The sequence below is a fragment of the Anguilla anguilla genome, chromosome 12, assembly GCF_013347855.1.
Source record: "Anguilla anguilla isolate fAngAng1 chromosome 12, fAngAng1.pri, whole genome shotgun sequence".
Taxonomy (NCBI): Eukaryota; Metazoa; Chordata; class Actinopteri; order Anguilliformes; family Anguillidae; genus Anguilla; species Anguilla anguilla.
Window position 1 is genome coordinate 42,805,094 of NC_049212.1, and position 21,440 is coordinate 42,826,533.

The 21,440-nt window shown below is 51.1% G+C and overlaps 1 protein-coding gene across 1 annotated transcript in view; it reads right to left on the minus strand.

Annotated features, from left to right (window-relative positions):
• Positions 1 to 21,440, minus strand: part of LOC118210121 (serine/Arginine-related protein 53-like) — a 63,405-nt gene that overhangs the window by 13,443 nt on the left and 28,522 nt on the right. Inside the window, exon 2 of the mRNA XM_035386007.1 lies at positions 16,441 to 16,509. Coding sequence (XP_035241898.1) covers positions 16,441 to 16,509 — 69 coding nt within the window. The remainder of the gene's footprint in view (positions 1 to 16,440; positions 16,510 to 21,440) is intronic.

Genomic DNA, 21,440 nt, shown 5'->3' on the forward strand with positions numbered 1-21,440 from the left:
TAGCTGCTTGCTTTCTGTGTAACCCAATCAGAGAACATGCAGATCACACAACAACAACGAGAGCAAACAGAACATCAATAATGATGCTAACAGCCCTCTGTGCTAACAGCTGAATCACACATTTGCAGCTACAGCCAATCAGAACAGCTTTCCTGCTGCTATCCAGGACTCAACCCCACAAACTCCTGCAAACCCCAGTGACCGTCGCCCACAGCTGCTGGATTTGGGGGGGCTGGCTGCTGCAGGATGGTAACCATGGCAGCGCAGTGGGGTTCCGCGCAGTGTCCAGCGTGGCTTTCAGAGGCGCTAACGAAGAGACACGGGCCAGGGCGGCCACACGCGAGCGTGGAACAGGATCACACAGGGAGTGGAACAGGATCACAGAGGGAGTAGAACAGGACCACAGAGGGCGTGGAACAGGATCACAGAGGGAGTGGAACAGGATCACAGAGGGCTTGGAACAGGATCGCACAGGGAGTGGAACAGGATCGCACAGGGAGTGGAACAGGATCACACAGGGCGTGGAACAGGATCGCACAGGGAGTGGAACAGGATCGCACAGGGCGTGGAACAGGATCGCACAGGGAGTGGAACAGGATCGCACAGGGAGTCGAATAGGATCGCACAGGGAGTGGAACGGGAACACACAGGAGGTGTAACAAGATCACACAGGGAGTGGAACGGGAACACACAGGGAGTGGAACAAGATCACACTGGGAGTGGAACAGGATCACACAGGGAGTGGAGCAGGAACACAGAGGAAGTGGAACAGAATCACACAGGGAGTGGAACAGGATCACACAGGGCGTGCAACAGGATCACACAGGGCGTGGAACAGGATCGCACGGAGTGGAACAGGATTGCACAGGGAGTGGAACAGGAACACACAGGGAGTGGAACAAGATCACACTGGGAGTGGAACAGGATCACACAGGGAGTGGAGCAGGAACACAGAGGAAGTGGAACAGAATCACACGGAGTGGAACAGGATCACACAGGGAGTGGTACAGGATCACACAGGGAGTAAAACAGGATCACACAGGGAGTGGAACAGGATTGCACAGGGCATGGAACAGGATCGCACAGGAAGTGGAACAGGATCGCACAGGGAGTGGAACAGGATCGCACAGGGAGTGGAACAGGAACACACAGGGAGTGGAACAGGATCACACTGGGAGTGGAACAGGATCACACAGGGAGTGGAGCAGGAACACACAGGGAGTGGAACAGGATCACATAGGGAGTAGAACAGGATCGCACAGGGAGTAGAACAGGATCACATAGGGAGTGGAACAGGATCACACGGAGTGGAACAGGATCACACAGGTTGTGGAATAGGATCGCAGGGCATGGAACAGGATCACACAGGGAGTGGAACAGGATTGCACAGGGAGTGGAACAGGATTATACAGGGAATAGAACAGGATCGCACAGGGAGTAGAACAGGATTGCACAGGGAGTGGAACAGGATCGTACAGGCGCACATTTGACAGGGTAAATAATAAATCACATATCAGCGTGCGGCTGTGAGGGAGTGGCTCTGAATGTTAATGGCTCTGCCTGTCTCGGGAGGCGCGGGGGGTGGCGTGGGGGGGGGGGGGGCACACAAGGGGGGGGGGGGGGCAGCAGTCGCAGCCAGATGTCCGGAGAGAGCCCCAGAGGAGCAGCTCGCTGGCACAGCAGGTGGTGGAGCCGGACTAATGATGCAGTACCGCCCCACACCTGCCCCCCAACACCCCCAAACACCCCCCCACATGGCCTCCCACTGCACCCAACAGGTTTCTACACACACACACACACACTCACGCTCACATACATACATATACACACACCGCACACGCATATACATACATACACACTCACACACAAACACACACACATCCCCTGCAGACAACCTGCAATGAACTTAACAAACATCCCCCAAACTCTACAACTATATCTAAACTCAAAAGAGGAGTCATTTTCATACCTGCAGCCTGGATCTAGACTCTGTAGCACAACTGGACTGTACCACACTGCAGCCTGTATATAAACTCTGCAGCACAACTGGACTGTACCACACTGCAGCCTGTATATAAACTCTGCAGCAGAACTGTACCAAACTGCAGCCAGTATATAAACTATGCAGCAGAAGTGTACCACACTGCAGCCAGTATATAAACTCTGCAGCAGAACTGTACCAAACTGCAGCCTGTATATAAACTCTGCAGCAGGACTGTACCAAACTGCATCCTGTATATAAACTCTGCAGCAGAACTGTACCAAACTGCATCCTGTATATAAACTCTGCAGCAGAACTGTACCACACTGCAGCCTGTATATAAACTCTGCAGCAGAACTGTACCAAACTGCAGCCAGTATATAAACTCTGCAGCAGAACTGGACTGTACCACACTGCAGCCTGTATATAAACTCTGTAGTGCAACTGTACCAAACTGCAGCCAGTATATAAACTCTGCAGCAGGACTGTACCACACTGCAGCTCACTGAACCCCTGCTGGTGCTGTACCATGGTGGAGGAAGAAATGTCATAGCTGCCCTGGTGAATTCTGGGTAGATCTCCGCTCTTCACTCAATAATGAAGCAAATTATGAATTAATTATACAAACATAAGCCCTGACAAAGAGCAGACAAAGCCGCGCGTGGCCAAACAGGGCAGCACTTGAATCTTCAATACAATCCCAATTAATTTATCTCCTTTTTTCTCTCTCTCTGTCTGTCTCCCCCCCTCTCTCTGTCTGTCTCCCTCTCTGTTTCTTTACCTCTCTCTCTCTCTCTCTCTCTCTCTGTCTCCCCCCCTCTCTCTGTCTCTCTCTCTCTCCCTCTCCCTCTCTCTCTGTCACTCTGTATCTCTCTCTGTCTCTTCCCCTCACTCTGTCCCCCCCCTCCCCCTCCGTGGTCCTGATAATGGCGGTGACTCTTCATTATGAACCTCTTTTTGTTAATGGCTTAATGGTGTATAATGGAGCGATCTGGGAGCTGGATCAACAAGGGACTCAGAAATCCCTGTGGTGGTGGGGTGGGGGGGGGGAACAGGTGACATTAAACCACATCTCACTCTGGTCCCGAAAAGCTGCTACCAAGGAGGAGAATGAGGGACCCCTACCCCTCCCCCACCCCACAAATAAAACCCTGTTGTCTGATTTGATGTGGAGAAGACGATCTGTGTGTGATTCTTGGGCGGTAAAACTCTCTGTTCTGAGAAGGCAGCCTGGTTCAGGAATCAAAAGTCTCCAAACAGACATGAGAACAGTGGCGGATGCCCTGGTGAGGAAGAAAAGGCCAACAGCGAATCGCCGCTGGCACAGCTAGTGGGGACGTCTGGAACAAAAGGGCCCAGAAAACCAGCCCTCACACACCCCGCCCCACACTACAGCACAGAGCGGCACTCACAGACACCCCACACTACAGCACAGCACAGAGCGGCACTCACAGACACCCAACACTACAGTACAGCACAGAGCGGCACTCACAGACACCCAACACTACAGTACAGAGCGGCACTCACAGACACCCAACACTACAGTACAGCACAGAGCGGCACTCACAGACACCCAACACTACAGCACAGAGCGGCACTCACAGACACCCCACACTACAGCACAGCACAGAGCGGCACTCACAGACACCCAACACTACAGTACAGCACAGAGCATCACTCACACACACCCTGCCCCACACTACAGCACAGAGCGGCACTCACAGACACCCAACACTACAGTACAGCACAAAGCAGCACTCACAGACACCCAACACTACAGTACAGCACAGAGCAGCACTCACAGACACCCAACACTACAGTACAGCACAGAGCAGCACTCACAGACACCCAACACTACAGCACAGAGCGGCACTCACAGACACCCAACACTACAGTACAGCACAGAGCAGCACTCACAGACACCCAACACTACAGCACAGCACAGAGCAGCACTCACACACACCCCGCCCCACACTACAGTACAGCACAGAGTGGCACTCACAGACACCCAACACTACAGCACAGCACAGAGCAGCACTCACACACACCCCGCCCCACACTACAGTACAGCACAGAGTGGCACTCACAGACACCCAACACTACAGTACAGTACAGAGCGGCACTCACAGACACCCAACACTACAGCACAGAGCAGCACTCACAGACACCCAGCACTACAGCACAGAGCGGCACTCACAGACACCCCACACTACAGCACAGAGCGGCACTCACAGACACCCCACACTACAGTACAGCACAGAGTAGCACTCACAGACACCCAACACTACAGTACAGCACAGAGTGGCACTCACAGACACCCAACACTACAGCACAGAGCAGCACTCACAGACACCCAACACTACAGTACAGCACAGAGCGGCATTCACAGACACCCAACACTACAGCACTGAGCGGCACTCACAGACACCCCACACTACAGTACAGCACAGATCGGCACTCACAGACACCCAACACTACAGTACAGCACAGACCGGCACTCACAGACACCCAACACTACAGTACACCACACAAAGCTGAACTCACAGACACCCAACACTACAGTACAGCACAGACCGGCACTTACAGACACTCAACACTACAGTACACCACACAGAGCTGAACTCACAGACACCCAACACTACAGTACAGCACAGAGCGGCACTCACAGACACCCAGCACTACAGTACAGCACAGAGTGGCACTCACAGACACTCAACACTAGAGTACAGCACAGAGTGGCACTCACAGACACCCAACACTACACTACAGCACAGAGCGGCACTCACAGACACCCCACACTAGAGTACAGAGCAGCACCCACAGACACCCAACACTACAGTACAGAGCAGCACTCACAGACACCCAGCACTACAGTACAGCACAGAGCGGCATTCATAGACTCAGAAAGGCATGCTGGGTAATAGTGAGAGGCATGCTGGGTAATCAGGAGAGGCATGCTGGTTAACATGCTGGGTGCTTGCGTGTATGTGTGTGTGTTTCCCCAAGGGCTTGATTTTAAGTAATTACCAAACTACACGCCTGGAGAGTCAATGCTTCTGCTTACTGTAGTAATAAACATTATGTATTATGATCATATGGTGCGTGCGTGTGTGCAGGTGTGTGTATGAGGTGCTGAAAACACATCCTTACAAGTCTCTAAATTCAGCCAGGCCTGTGGAGTGAGCCTGCATATGTTACCATGGTGAAAACAGGCACTTCACAAACGCAGCCGCACCCTCATCCTGCCCCACTCCAGCTGCTGCTCAATACATGCTCATATGTTCTCTATTATAACTCCACTCCAAACTTGAGAGGAGCTATCTGCTCTGATAATCTGCTATCACCACAACTCCAGTGAAACAGCCCAAAAAACAGAAATAATCTAATTACATACATTTAACTACACTACAGTTAACAACATACAACACAATCAAACATCTGTGTGTGTGTGTGTGTGTGCGTGCGTGTCTGTGTGTATGTTTCAGTGTGTGTGCATGCGTGTGCATGTGCATGTGCGTGTGTGTGTGTGTGTGTGTGCGTGTCAGTGTGTATGTTCGTGTGTGTGCGTGTGTCTGTGTGTACGTTTGTGTGTGTGCATGCGTGTATGTGTGTGCATGTGTGTGCATGTGTGTGTGTGTGCGCGTGTCTGTGTGTACGTTTGTGTGCGTGCATGTATGTGTGCGTGCGTGTGTGTGTGTGTGTCTGTGTGTATGTTTGTGTGTGTGTGTGTGTGTGTGTGTGTGTGTGTGTGTGTGTGTGTGTGTGTGTGTGTGTGTGCATTTGTTGGGGCAGTCTAGCACACTGAACAGGTCAGCAGATCTTTTATAAATAACTCAGTAATTAGAGAAATCACCCAGACAACTAATTCCTTAATTGATGGAGGTGATTAAAATAAAGATGATGTAATTGGGAGCAGGACAGATTTACTGATGGGCTGGCTCCCCTCTGACCCTCCCACTCAATGACATCACTCAACTCCGTCTGGATGCTCATTGATTTTGTTGTTTTTACCTTTTAACTTCATCTACCCCCCCCCCCCCCAACTCCTCCCCCACTGATAAAGAACCCACACAGTGGCCCCCACCCACACCCCTCAACCCCTTAACGCGGTGAGCTCTCAAAGTAGGGGAAGCCTTCACCCCTGAAAGCGTTGAGCTCTTGGAGCAGGGGAACCCCTCACCCCTGAATGCGCTGAGCATTTGGAGTAGGGGAAGCCTTCACCCCTGAAAGCGTTGAGCTCTTGGAGCAGGGGAACCCCTCACCCCTGAATGCGCTGAGCATTTGGAGTAGGGGAACCCCTCACCCCTGAATGCGCTGAGCTCTTGGAGCAGGGGAACCCCTCACCCCTGAATGCGCTGAGCTCTTGGAGCAGGGGAACCCCTCACCCCTGAATGCGCTGAGCTCTTGGAGCAGGGGAACCCCTCACCCCTGAAAGTGCTAAGCTCTTGGAGCAGGGGAAGGGGTGCTGGTGTGAGGCTGGCCTGCAGTGGGGGGTCTCTGTGATGAAGCACAGCCCCCCTGACCTCCAATAACCCCCGTGCATTTTAATACACTAAAGCACCAGCTCAGCCTGCACTCTACCTTATTGAGGAAGAGGAAGCTGGGAGTGTGACTTCACCGAAATTGAACCGCTGCTCAAGATGGCCGCCGCTAACATCACTCATGAGAGGAGCCCCCAGGATGACATCACTTATCCGCCAGGATCGATACGGACACCACCAGCGCACCTGGAGAAAACCCTGACACCTGAAACACTGCGACACAAAACAGCCTAACACCTGAAACACTGCAACAAGAATCAGCCTAACACCTGAAACACTTCGACAAGAATCAGCCTGACACCTGAAACACCGCGACAAGAATCACCCTGACACCTGAAACACTGCAACAAGAGTCAGCCTAACACCTGAAACACTGCGACAAGAATCACCCTGACACCTGAAACACCGCGACAAGAATCACCCTGACACCTGAAACACTGCAACAAGAGTCAGCCTGACACCTGAAACACTTCGACAAGAATCAGCCTAACACCTGAAACACCGCGACAAGAATCACCCTGACACCTGAAACACTGCAACAAGAGTCAGCCTAACACCTGAAAACACTGCGACAAGAATCACCCTGACACCTGAAACACTGCAACAAGAGTCAGCCTAACACCTGAAAACACTGCGACAAGAATCAGCCTAACACCTGAAACACTGCGACAAGAATCAGCCTAACACCTGAAACACTGCGACAAGAATCAGCCTAACACCTGAAACACTGCGACAAGAATCAGCCTAACACCTGAAACACTGCGACACTCACAGAGAGAGCACTGCTCTGACTACACCTATACACACAAAAAACCAGAGAGAAACTTTTGCACGGGGAGCGATGCTGGAGTCAGACGCAGGCGCACGCTGCTCAGGGAAGGACTCCTCCTGCAGGCCTTCCACAGCCAGCCCGAGAGCAGAGCAGGTAAATAATAAACACAGTGTACTAAACTAACCCACAAACCACCCCACAGCAGCTCAGGAGAGATTCACTCACACTCTTTTATTTTTTACATAAGGCTGAAGGTGCTTCTGATTGGCTGGGAGACACTTCCCTTTAACTGCACTTGAGTTACACCTCATCAGAGTCACATGTGGAGCAGCCCCACCCTGACACACCCCCCCCCCCCACCCCAGGACCACTGGACCAGCCTAATGAGGTGTGACTGAGTCCCTCCCACACAGGAGTCAGCCTCTCTCTCTCTCTCACACACACACACACACCCACGGCTCCTTTCCCACAGTGAAACCTGACCTAAGATGGACCCCCCAAACATGCACCCCTGCCTTGCATACCCCCTAGCGTACTTATGAACTTTACACATCGATAACAATCCAGCGCTTGGGGGGCCATACAGATACCACCCAGGTGGGGGCCTGGACCAGCACCCCCCCCCCCCAGGACCCCCAGCTGCTGACTATGACCGTGAGCTTTTCCATCTGCACAGGTCAGCATCACCTCTTTAAACTAGCACAGGCTCATAACCACACTGCACAGGTTCATAACCACACTGCACAGGCTCATAACCACACTACACAGGTTCATAACCACACTGCACAGGCTCATAACCGTACTGCACAGGCTCATAACCACACTGCACAGGTTCATAACCACACTGCACAGGCTCATAACCACACTGCACAGGTTCATAACCACACTGCACAGGCTCATAACCACACTGCACAGGCTCATAACCACACTGCATAAAGACACACAGACAGGAACAGGCTTATAACCACACTGTATTAACAGCCCAGTGCACTGCCTCCCTGACAATACATTACTGCACAAAATATGGAACAAAGGCTATTTTAATTGAGTGAACAGCTAGAAAATCACTTTAGCTTAGCGTCAACTAGAGGATCCCCATTGTTTCCGCAGTGTCAGCAGTTAATTGTTACTCTATTGATTGTTGTAGGGATAGAATTCACAGACTACCGGAGTTAATTAATAACTGCAGTCACACCTGTGCATATTCCAGCTTGTATTTTAATTAGGCTGACAAGTTTGCTGAGGAAAGTCACAGATGTGGCTTAAAGTTTGATTAGCATATGCGAACAGGAAGCTCATTATAAGGCGAAACGTTATAAACACATTTGTGTACGAGCAGAGCAGCAGACGAGCATGCAGAAATAAAACAGGCCTAACAGCTAGCATCCACCCACCCAATCCCCTGCCCACACTCAGCGCTAATTCATGATAATAATATTAATAATAATAACGATTTGTTCTTTTTCATATTGTTGTTGTTGTTAGTATTATTATCACAATAATAATAATAATATCTGTTCTTCGCATTGTTGTTGTTACTATTATTATTATTATTATGAAAAAGAAGAAACAGAATTTTCATTGCATTTTTTAGTGAAGTAGTCCCCTGTGAGAGAAACGGCCACAGGGCTGCACGCTGTCACTGGTGTCAGTGCTCCCAGTAAAAGTTAATATTGGGCAAATCATTTTATAAACGTTATTTGAAGACCCACCTCAGCCCCGCCGTGACCTCAGTTTGAGCGGGACAGATAAGCAGCGGGGACGCGAGCTGGGGGGGGTTCCACACGGAAATGGGGTCATGTGACCCGTACACAGGAGAGCCCTCTGTCAGCAGCTCTACCACACACACACACACTCACTCACTCACATACACACACGCACACACACACCTACACAGCCTACACACACGCACACCTCTCCAGTCATGTCTACACTGTCTGTCGGTCATTGGACAGCGCCCCTCTTGTTATATAATTCAGACGCGTCTGAGGGTTTGGGGAAGGACACGTATGGGGAAGCGCGCATTTGGGGAAGCACGCATGCAGTATTATTTAAGGGCAGGAGCAGAAAGGGACTGAATGATGGTCTGAGTAACCTGGCTTGTCTCTGTGTCTGACGGGCCTATTAAAACACAGACTGCGGCGCAGCCTGCAGGCCTGCCTGGCTAATAAAGCAGCTTTAGGAAGGTAATTACTGCCTAAATGTGATTGTAAATGTTTACAGCGGGGTAATGGCATTGTCCTAATTGCTCAGATTACTCATTACAGCAAACAACTGTTCTGAATGAAGCATAATGGCTCCTCGGTTTCCAACCGGAGTGGATTTGTCACTTGTCTGGACAAGACACTGTAGGTCTACAATGACAGGAACCTTCACGTGACAGACCAACCTGCAAACGAGCACGTACACGCCCACTTCATCGTGACTGAATAATTAAGCATAATTTTGCGCATGCGCACAGTGATGAAATAATCGGCGCTTTAGTGAAATAAAAAATAGCTTTCTATATTTATTTAGCAGCGGTTGCTTGTTAAAAGTGAGCAGAGTGAACACGGCCGCGGTGAGAATATTCAGTCTCCATCGCACCCGACACCTGCGCGCGCTCCTCTCGGAAAGATCATGTTCCGCGCGCTGCCGGTTCATATAAAGGAAACAAATTAAAGTGTCCCGCTGATATCTGTGCTCATTTCGCAGCACCTATCATATCGCTGTTTTTTTTTTTTTTTTTAAACACGAGCGGCACGGGTAGGAGAGACAGCACATTATCCACCGACAACAGAGGTCGACCCGGGGTTATTGGATTCTGCCATGCTGCTTCTCTTACTAAACGAGCAGGGAGGAGGGAGGGGGAAGGGGTGGGGGACTTAATCACCCTCCAAGCCTTTTCAAGGGAAAAAAATCAACTTTAAATTTGCGGTGATGAAAAATCAATAAAGCAGTAATTGCTTGGCTTATCACTGCGCGGATGAACAAATTGGGAGGAGAAGGCTGGCGTCCGCGCAGATCTGGCTGCAGCGCGCGGAGTTTCCGGATCACTGGGCCAGAGAGAGAAAGGTCTCCGAGTGATAATTAAATCTTCACACACTGATTTTCTGCCAAATTTATTTCCCGGGGGTACATAACTCTGATTCACTGCTTACAAGCTAGGCATAACTAATCATTTCAACGTGGGGTAACCACAGGAGTGGGAGGGGGTGTCAGAAAAAAAGGAGACAACATTTCAATCAACATACAAATGTAACGATAAAAAACCAGCAAATCTATCGGCTTAAATCAAACCTGTAGAAAATGCATGCACCGTGTACATTTTAATAAAGCGCGTGTTTAAGTGGGAAAAGAGGACACGGAGCGCTGCATGGGTAATTTAATTTTCTGACCGGTTTCCCGTCACCTTAAAGCACTTTCCCGCGCCGCGCCGCGCCGGAGCCGCACTCAATTCATAAGTTTTGGGCGCGCGCACATAAACATGTCAGCAGCGCTCCAAATTATGTCAGTGCAATATGCCGTAAAATGTGCATCCATAAACATACTCAATAATACAACAAATCAATAAAAAACATCATCGCTGAGCCCCAACATGTACACGCGTAAGATGTCTCCGCTTTACTGAAACCCTGAAATGGATGCAAACTGCATTTCCTTTTGATAAAATCACCCTCGGTTTCTTAGGCAGAATATAATTTAAAAAATAAAAAAAAACATTTTTCAAGAATATAATCAAATTTTTTTGCCACGCAAATTCACACACACACACACACACACACACACACACACACGCACACTATATATATGTGTGTGTGTGTGTGTGTGTGAGAGAGAGAGAGAGAGGAATACGAGATTTTTTGATGAGAAATCAAAAAATGAGTCCAACCTTGCATTTCGGAAATGTCAACATACAGTTTAATATATAATGACATTCTATAATATGTAATATTATGAAGCATTACAGAAATGTGAACCTACAGTATCAAGATGAGCACGACCATTCAAACGATAAACCGTTAAAACAGCGTCCCACTCCCTCATAGGCTGCTGCTTGTACATTCTCACCGCCCACGCGGACTGTGTTTTAAAACGCTTAACGGTTTAGTTTTTACGTCGCTCTCCCTTCTTGTAGGGAGGCTTAAAATGATAATAAAACATCTGGTACTTTGAGTTAATACCGCTCGATTAGAGAGACAGGACAAGTGATGTTTACCAGGTGCTGAATTTCTGTGCTTGTCCTTCAAGAAGCGCTGGGAACTGCGGTAATTAAAACACTTAAAGCGGCGCGAGCCCCCGCTCCCCGGTCTGGTTCCGGGGTCAGACTCCTGTAGATTCTAATTTGTGCACCATTTGTATTCATGACAGGAGAGTGCTAAATATTTAACAGCAGTCCGGCAGGAGTTTGTATTGTTGAGCTCGGAGGTCAAATAATTTGATTTCTAGGCAGATTACATTTAGCATCAATGTCCAATCCTTTCGCTCCCCTTTCTTCTGATTCCACGCGTTTATTTTCTTTGATAAGCGGTAACTTAAAGAGACGATATACAGGCATACAGTGATAAACTGCTTCTCATAATCATATGCAAGATATTTTAGACAAAGGAAAATAATACAGAGTACGATGAACATATAAGTAAGACCTCAGCACGGGCGTGCGCGACAGCCGGCCACTCGCAGGAATTTACCCGTTTACTTCATTTAGAAAGTGGCGGCTAATAAGATGGTTTCCAGTTTTTTTCCTCGGTAATAATTGATTTATTTAAAATCTAAAGCACATAATTTATGCACAGAATTAACATTAAATTGGAATTTCATCAAAATATCTCATTGCACTTTACACCGTTATTATAAAATGGTTAATGTAAATACGGCTAAACGGATGTAAATGGAAGCAAAGCTAACCGAAGCCCTAATTAAGGACAGAGAAAATTAAACGCTTTGTCCTTTTTACCCGCGCCTAGTCTCTCCAGCTCCGGGAAAATATCATTTCTGTTGGCTTGTACGTTATTTTCGCTTCTATCTCTGACGCCTTTCCGTCGCGCTCGCGCACTCTAAACGCGAGGCCAGAAATCTAATCCCGACACGCGCTGTTTAAGGGTTCTGCCGTGATTGACAACAGAGCTAGTTAAACCGTGATGAGGTGCAAATGGATTCGGGAGGAGGGGGCACCCGTCTGAATATTTAATGGTCACATAATTCCAGAACAGACACACAAACAGGTATACACCAAACCTGTGACCTCCCTGACACACAGTAATTAAAATCAAAAAAGAAAAACGACCATCCTGTCTATCTAGGGAAAATTGTGATTATTTAAAATTTCTGCCTCTGGTCCGCAGCAGAGCAGAGGATGAGGTTTATGGGTCCAGGCTGCTGGAACACTGCTAAGGCAAATCAACCTTTCAAAATGATATAAAAAGGTTAAGAGCATTAAAAGCGATTTGAATAAGAGATGTGTGGATATGCACACACAGAGCAGCATTTTCCCAGCACAAGCCACAAAAACAGGCACTGAAGACGGGGGACACAGTCGCCCCAGAGCCAGGGTGGGACGAGTGAGGGATGCACAGGGACAGGGTGGGGGACACAGTCGCCCCTGTGCCGGGGTGGGACGAGTGGGGGATGCACAGGGACAGGGTGGGGGACACAGTCGCCCCTGTGCCAGGGTGGGACGGGGGGTTAATGTGTGTTTGACGCTCAGTCTCCACGGCCGGCCCCCTTCACACACTGCCAGCACAAAGAGGGGCAGTGAACAGCCTTAATGAAGCACACTGCTGATCTCTGCACACAAAAGAGCACCTGACTCCCCCCACCTTCTGAAATGATTACCCATGGGGGGTGGGGGTGAGGGGGGGTTGCCCATGCGGGGTGGTGGGGTGAGGGGGGGTCACCCATGCAGGGCGGGGGGGTATGGGGGGGCGCTCTGGGCGGGGGGGGGGGGGGGGTATGGGGGGGCGCTCTGTGCGGGGGGGGGTTGATGGGGGGGCGCTCTGTGCAGGGAGGGGGGGCGCTCTGGGGGGGGGGTATGGGGGGGCGCTCTGTGCGGGGGGGTATGGGGGAGGCTCTGTGCGGGATGGGGGGGGGTAGGGGGGGGCGCTCTGTGCAGGGAGGGGGGGCGCTCTGGGGGGGGGTATGGGGGGGGCGCTCTGTGCGGGGGGGTATGGGGGAGGCTCTGTGCGGGATGGGGGGGGTATGGGGGGGCGCTCTGTGCGGGGGGGGGGTTGATCGGGGGGGGTATGGGGGGGTGCTCTGGGGGGGGTTATGGGGGGGGCTCTGTGCGGGGGGGTATGGGGGGCGCTCTGTGTGTGGGGGGGTTGATCAGGGGGGGTATGGGGGGGCGCTCTGGGCGGGGGGGGGGGTATGGGGGGCGCTCTGTGTGTACAAGCCTGAGCTCCCTCCTCTCCTCTCCTCCTTCTGCCCCCGCCCCCCCCCCCAAGAGACCGCCCCCCACCCACCCCAACTCCCCCGAGACTGCCTGGCCCCCACACCCCCCCACCCACCCCAACTCCACCGAGACTGCCTGGCCCCCACACCCCCCCACACCCCCACACCCCTCTGCCCAAATTCTCCCTTTCACTCTCTTCAGCTGCATTGCTCTTGGGACATTGCCTCCACCCTTCCTTGCTCCATCTCTCTCCTTCTCTCCCTCTGTCCCTCCCTCTTCTTTCTCTCTCTCTCAAAATTCCAATTTAAATTTAAGCTACTACACTACATCACTATATTACAGGAAAAACATTTGTAAATATTGCCGAAGCATACAGAAATATTAATATTAATACGGATGAATAATCTGCAGACTGTAATTAAGCAAATAAAATGATGTAATACTGAGATCTCAGCAGACAGGCAGGTGAGAGCAGCAGAAGCTGAACTCTACACTGAAGCTGAGCTCTGTGCAGAAGCTGAACTCTACACTGAAGCTGAGCTCTGTGCAGAAGCTGAACTCTACACTGAAGCTGAGCTCTGTGCAGAAGCTGAACTCTACACTGAAGCTGAGCTCTGTGCAGAAGCTGAGCTCTGTGCAGAAGCTGAACTCTACACTGAAGCTGAGCTCTGTGCAGAAGCTGAACTCTACACTGAAGCTGAGCTCTGTGCAGAAGCTGAACTCTACACTGAAGCTGAGCTCTGTGCTGAAGCTTCCCTGGCTGACCCCCCCCAGTACCACAAACCCAGAGAAACGCTGGGCTCAGGATGAAAGACACAGGGTTAGGGTTAGGGGTGCAACTCTGTTTCAGAAATAACCTTACAGGGGAACTCAACAATGCAGCCTGCAGCCACCAGTATATTCTTTCTCAGAAAGAGGGGGGAGAGAGAGACAGAGAGAGAGAGAGAGAGAGAGGGGAAGAGAGAGAGAGACAGCATGAGAGAGAATGTGGAGAGAGAGAGGGAGAGAGAAAGACAGCGAGAGAGAGAGTGCAGGGTGAGAGAGAGAGGGACAGAGACTTAAACAATTTCTTCCGTCGACTGCAAGAATAAAGTGGGTTCGCCAAGCTAATTAAATTTTGCTAGCCTGTCTTTTATCTCAGAAAAGGTCACTCAACTTTAAAGGTCAAGTAGTTTTCAGAAATCCAAAATGCCTGATTCCTTACTAATGGAGAAATGCTAATTAAGCATGCGTGTTCAGCGCGTGTTCAGCGCGTGTTCAGAGTGTGTTCAGCGTGTGTTCAGTGCATGTTCAGTGTGTGTTCAGTGTGTGTTCAGTGTGTGTTCAGTGTGTGTTCAGTGTGTGTTCAGTGTGTGTTCAGCGTGTGTTCAGAGCGTGTTCAGTGCATGTTCAGTGTGTGTTCAGTGTGTGTTCAGTGTGTGTTCAGCGTGTGTTCAGAGCGTGTTCAGTGTGTGTTCAGTGCATGTTCAGTGTGTGTTCAGTGTGTGTTCAGCGTGTGTTCAGCGTGTGTTCAGAGCGTGTTCAGTGTGTGTTCAGTGTGTGATCAGAGCGTGTTCAGTGTGTGTTCAGTGTGTGTTCAGTGTGTGTTCAGAGCGTGTTCAGTGTGTGTTCAGTGTATGATCAGAGCATGTTCAGTGTGTGTTCAGCGCATGAGTAAAGTGCACGTTTGGCACCCGTGTTCACATATCACAAGGCTCTGATACCCCAGGGCTCTGATACCCCAGTGTTCTGATACCCCAGTGCTGATACCCCACACTGACCCTGGGCCAGTAAGAGCAAACAGGCTGGCATTAGGGGTGGGTCCATACACTGATCCTGGGTCAGTAAGAGCAAACAGGCTGGCATTAGGGGTGGGTCCATACACTGATCCTGGGTCAGTAAGAGCAAACAGGCTGGCATTAGGGGTGGGTCCATACACTGATCCTGGGTCAGTAAGAGCAAACAGGCTGGCATTAGGGGTGGGTCCACACACTGATCCTGGGTCAGTAAGAGCAAACAGGCTGGCATTAGGGGTGGGTCCACACACTGATCCTGGGTCAGTAAGAGCAAACAGGCTGGCATTAGGGGTGGGTACATACACTGATCCTGGGTCAGTAAGAGCAAACAGGCTGGCATTAGGGGTGGGTCCATACACTGATCCTGGGTCAGTAAGAGCAAACAGGCTGGCATTAGGGGTGGGTACATACACTGATCCTGGGTCAGTAAGAGCAAACAGGCTGGCATTAGGGGTGGGTACATACACTGATCCTGGGTCAGTAAGAGCAAACAGGCTGGCATTAGGGGTGGGTTCACACACTCTCACTCGTTCACACACTCACACTCGCTCACACACTCACACTCACACTCGCTGGCACACTCACTCGTTCACACTCTCACTCGCTCACACACTCACACTCACACTCGCTGGCACACTCACACTCGTTCACACTCTCACTCGTTCACACACTCACACTCGTTCACACTCACACTCGTTCACACACACTCACTCGTTCACACTCTCACTCGTTCACACTCACACTCGCTGGCACACTCACACTCGTTCACACTCACACTCGTTCACACACACTCACTCGTTCACACACTCTCACTCGTTCACACTCACACTCGCTGGCACACTCTCACTCGCTGGCACACTCACACTCGCTGGCACACTCTCACTCGTTCACACTCACACTCGCTGGCACACTCACACTCGCTGGCACACTCACACTCGCTGGCACACTCTCACTCATTCACACACTCACTTGTTCACACTCTCACTCATTCACACACTCACCTTCCTCCTTCTTTTTCCGAGCTTCCTCCTCCTTCTTTTCCTTGGCTTTCAGCACCTCATCCGTTTTGGCTGAAAAAGAGAGAGGGATGGAGGGAGAGAGAGAAAGGGATTTTTTACTTTTTTACTTCCCTTTATTAACACTATAAGAAAAAACGTAACCAGACAAACAGACCCAGCCTCTAACCTCCTCCCCACAGCCGCTTGCTTCTGTGATGTCATTTCATTTGTTTCTCTGTCCTATTGGAATTTCTGTTTTGTTCTGTTTAAGTTGGCTGTTTTGCACATGCTCACTCGCATGCTGTAAAGTGCTTTGAGTGTGATAAAAGCGCTACATAAATAAAACTAATTATGAATATTATTATATAACTGTTCCATTAACGGCCTAGCATCATGCACCTAGCATTTCACACCGGAATGAGTGCCTGAAAGGGTGCATTAATATGAGTGAGTGAGTGTGTGTGTGTGTGTGTGTGTGTGTGTGAGAGTGTGTGTGTGTGCTTGTGTGTGTGTGAGTGTGTGTGTGTGTGTGTGTGTGTGTGTGTGTGTGTGTGAGAGTGTGTGTGTGTGTGAGTGTGTGTGTGCGTGCGAGAGCTTGAGTGTGTGTGTGTGTGCGCATGTGTGTGTGTGTGTGTGTGTGTGTGTGTGCGCGTGCGCGTGTGAGCTTGAGTGAGTGTGTGTGTGTGTGTGTGTGTGTGTGTGTGTGAGCTTGAGTGTGTGCACGCACATGTAACGCAGCTACACTGTTCTCTGCTATGGCAGATTCCTCTTCAGAATGCAGTTATCGTTAGCATAATTAAATGCTTAAAGAAATGCACACAGAAACCTCTAAGCGCACACACCTTTCGGCAACAGTGTTGATTCAGTTCTGTTTCTCTTTCCTGCTTTTCTCCAAATAATGAAGACATTAAACCAAGATTAAAAAATGCAGCGCAAAGTATGGAGGGACTATCAATATACCCTGTAAATTAATTAAATCTCTGTTCTAGCACATCATTTATTCTAAAGCATTAATGTCTCCAAGGAGCCATTTTGCTTTATTGCTCTTCTACTAACAGATGAGTGAGTGGAACTGAGCCTGTAATAATGTTATATTTAATGAGCTTAAAGTTTCAAATGAGACCGAGAAACCTACTGCATCCATCTCCACATGTAAACAGGAAGTGTGTGTATCTGAGTGTGTGTGAGCACGCAAGACTTTGTGTGTGTGTGTATCTGAGTCTGCCTGCAAGCATGTTTATGTGTGTGCGTGTCTGAGTGTGTGTGTGTGTTTGTATCTGAGGGTGTATCTGCTTGCAAGCATGTGTGTGTGTGTGTGTGTGTGTGAGTGCATGTGTTGTGCGTAATTGTACCAGTCACACTCTAACCGTAGCTGGTTAGCTCTGATGTGCAGGCTGGGTCAGTGTTGGGCACAGTGACTCTGATGTGCAGGCTGGGTCAGTGTTGGGCACAGTGACTCTGATGTGCAGGCTGGGTCAGTGTTGGGCACAGTGACTCTGATGTGCAGGCTGGGTCAGTGTTGGGTACAGTGACTCTGATGTGCAGGCTGGGTCAGTGTTGGGTACAGTGACTCTGATGTGCAGGCTGGGTCAGTGTTGGGCACAGTGACTCTGATGTGCAGGCTGGGTCAGTGTTGGGCACAGTGACTCTGATGTGCGGGCTGGTTCAGTGTTGGGCACAGTGACTCTGATGTGCAGGCTGGGTCAGTGTTGGGCACAGTGACTCTGATGTGCAGGCTGGGTCAGTGTTGGGCACAGTGACTTTGATGTGCAGGCTGGGTCAGTGTTGGGCACAGTGACTCTGATGTGCAGGCTGGGTCAGTGTTGGGTACAGTGACTCTGATGTGCAGGCTGGGTCAGTGTTGGGCACAGTGACTCTGATGTGCAGGCTGGGTCAGTGTTGGGCACAGTGACTCTGATGTGCGGGCTGGTTCAGTGTTGGGCACAGTGACTCTGATGTGCAGGCTGGGTCAGTGTTGGGCACAGTGACTCTGATGTGCAGGCTGGGTCAGTGGGGTCAGTGTTGGGCACAGTGACTCTGATGTGCGGGCTGGGTCAGTGTTGGGCACAGTGACTCTGATGTGCAGGCTGGGTCAGTGTTGGGCACAGTGACTGTGATGTGCAGGCTGGGTCAGTGTTGGGCACAGTGACTGTGATGTGCAGGCTGGGTCAGTGTTGGGCACAGTGACTCTGATGTGCAGGCTGGGTCAGTGTTGGGCACAGTGACTGTGATGTGCAGGCTGGGTCAGTGGGGTCAGTGTTGGGCACAGTGACTCTGATGTGCAGGCTGGGTCAGTGGGGTCAGTGTTGGGCACAGTGACTCTGATGTGCGGGCTGGGTCAGTGTTGGGCACAGTGACTCTGATGTGCAGGCTGGGTCAGTGTTGGCCACAGTGACTCTGATGTGCAGGCTGGGTCAGTGTTGGGCACAGTGACTGTGATGTGCAGGCTGGGTCAGTGTTGGGCACAGTGACTCTGATGTGCAGGCTGGGTCAGTGTTGGGCACAGTGACTCTGAAGTGCAGGCTGGGTCAGTGTTGGGCACAGTGACTGTGATGTGCAGGCTGGGTCAGTGTTGGGCACAGTGACTCTGATGTGCAGGCTGGGTCAGTGTTGGGCACAGTGACTCTGATGTGCAGGCTGGGTCAGTGTTGGGCACAGTGACTCTGATGTGCAAGCTGGGTCAGTGTTGGGCACAGTGACTCTGATGTGCAGGCTGGGTCAGTGGGGTCAGTGTTGGGCACAGTGACTCTGATGTGCAGGCTGGGTCAGTGTTGAGCACAGTGACTCTGATGTGCAGGCTGGGTCAGTGTTGGGCACAGTGACTCTGATGTGCAGGCTGGGTCAGTGTTGGGCACAGTGACTCTGATGTGCAGGCTGGGTCAGTGGGGTCAGTGTTGGGCACAGTGACTCTGATGTGCAGGCTGGGTCAGTGTTGGGTACAGTGACTCTGATGTGCGGGCAGGTTCAGTATTGGGCACAGTGACTCTGATGTGCGGGCTGGTTCAGTGTTGGGCACAGTGACTCTGATGTGCAGGCTGGGTCAGTGTTGGGTACAGTGACTCTGATGTGCAGGCTGGGTCAGTGTTGGGCACAGTGACTCTGATGTGCAGGCTGGGTCAGTGTTGGCCACAGTGACTCTGATGTGCAGGCTGGGTCAGTGTTGGGCACAGTGACTGTGATGTGCAGGCTGGGTCAGTGTTGGGCACAGTGACTCTGATGTGCAGGCTGGGTCAGTGTTGGGCACAGTGACTCTGAAGTGCAGGCTGGGTCAGTGTTGGGCACAGTGACTCTGATGTGCAGGCTGGGTCAGTGTTGGGCACAGTGACTCTGATGTGCAGGCTGGGTCAGTGTTGGGCACAGTGACTCTGATGTGCAGGCTGGGTCAGTGTTGGGCACAGTGACTCTGATGTGCAGGCTGGGTCAGTGGGGTCAGTGTTGGCCACAGTGACTCTGATGTGCAGGCTGGGTCAGTGTTGGGCACAGTGACTCTGAAGTGCAGGCTGGGTCAGTGTTGGGCACAGTGACTCTGATGTGCAGGCTGGGTCAGTGTTGGGCACAGTGACTCTGATGTGCAGGCTGGGTCAGTGTTGGGCACAGTGACTCTGATGTACAGGCTGGGTCAGTGTTGGGCACAGTGACTCTGATGTGCAGGCTGGGTCAGTGGGGTCAGTGTTGGCCACAGTGACTCTGATGTGCAGGCTGGGTCAGTGTTGGGCACAGTGACTCTGAAGTGCAGGCTGGGTCAGTGTTGGGTACAGTGACTCTGATGTGCAGGCTGGGTCAGTGTTGGGCACAGTGACTGATGTGCAGGCTGGTTCAGTATTGGGCACAGTGACTCTGATGTGCGGGCTGGTTCAGTGTTGGGCACAGTGACTCTGATGTGCGGGCTGGTTCAGTGTTGGGCACAGTGAATCTAAATGGCTTAATCTCCACTCACTCACTTCAGCTGTATTTACCGGGACTCAGACACACTGCGGCTTGTAATAGATCTCAATTTTTTCTTTTCTTTTTTTAACCCCCCCCCCCCCCCAGCTTCTCCGCAGTCTCCTGCTCCAGGCCATCACACAAATCAAACTCCCCCCCTCACACATCCCCGTGCCTCTCTGTCAGTCCACCCCCACACACACTCCACACCGGCTTTGGCATGAACGCAGACACTACTTAATTACATAAGCGCATTGTTATTTCTGTCACTCACAGGGATAACGTGGACTCACACGCGTGTCCTGGGTGCACACAACAACACGCACACACACACAGGCATGCATGCACACACACACACGCACGCACACAAGCACACACATGTGCATGCACACACACACACGCACGTACACAAGCACACACACATGCATGCACACACGCAAGCACACACACATGCACGCACACACGCACACACACATGCACACGCACGCAAGCACGCACACAAGCACACACACACACATGCACACACGCAAGCACACACACATGCATGCACACACACACGCACGCATGCACACACACACGCGCATGCACACACACACATGCATGCACACACACACATGCATGCACGCACGCATGCACACACACACACACACATGCATGCACACACACACGCACGCATGCACACACACACATGCATGCACACACACACGCAAGCACACACACACACACGCACGCATGCACACACACGGAGCTGTGTTTCTGGGGCGATCGGCGGCTGGGAGTCGTGTGATGGACTTGGGCGATAAAGTGGAGCGTGGGAAAAGCGCGAAAGACCGCCCCTTCATCTGCGCTCCACTCCGCACCGGCTGCCGGGGCACAGCGTAGCGGAGCTGCCGCTCAAATCCAGTCCTGATTACCCGTGTTACAGCGTCGGGGCCCACAGAACAGCGCTAATGTCTGATTCAGACGATCCCGGCCCGGCCCGATCAGCCCGGCTCATTAGAGCACAATTTAATAATGCAAACATCAGGTGCAATCCCGCAGCCTCCATTATCAGCCGTGAGATTGATGGCCTGCACGGA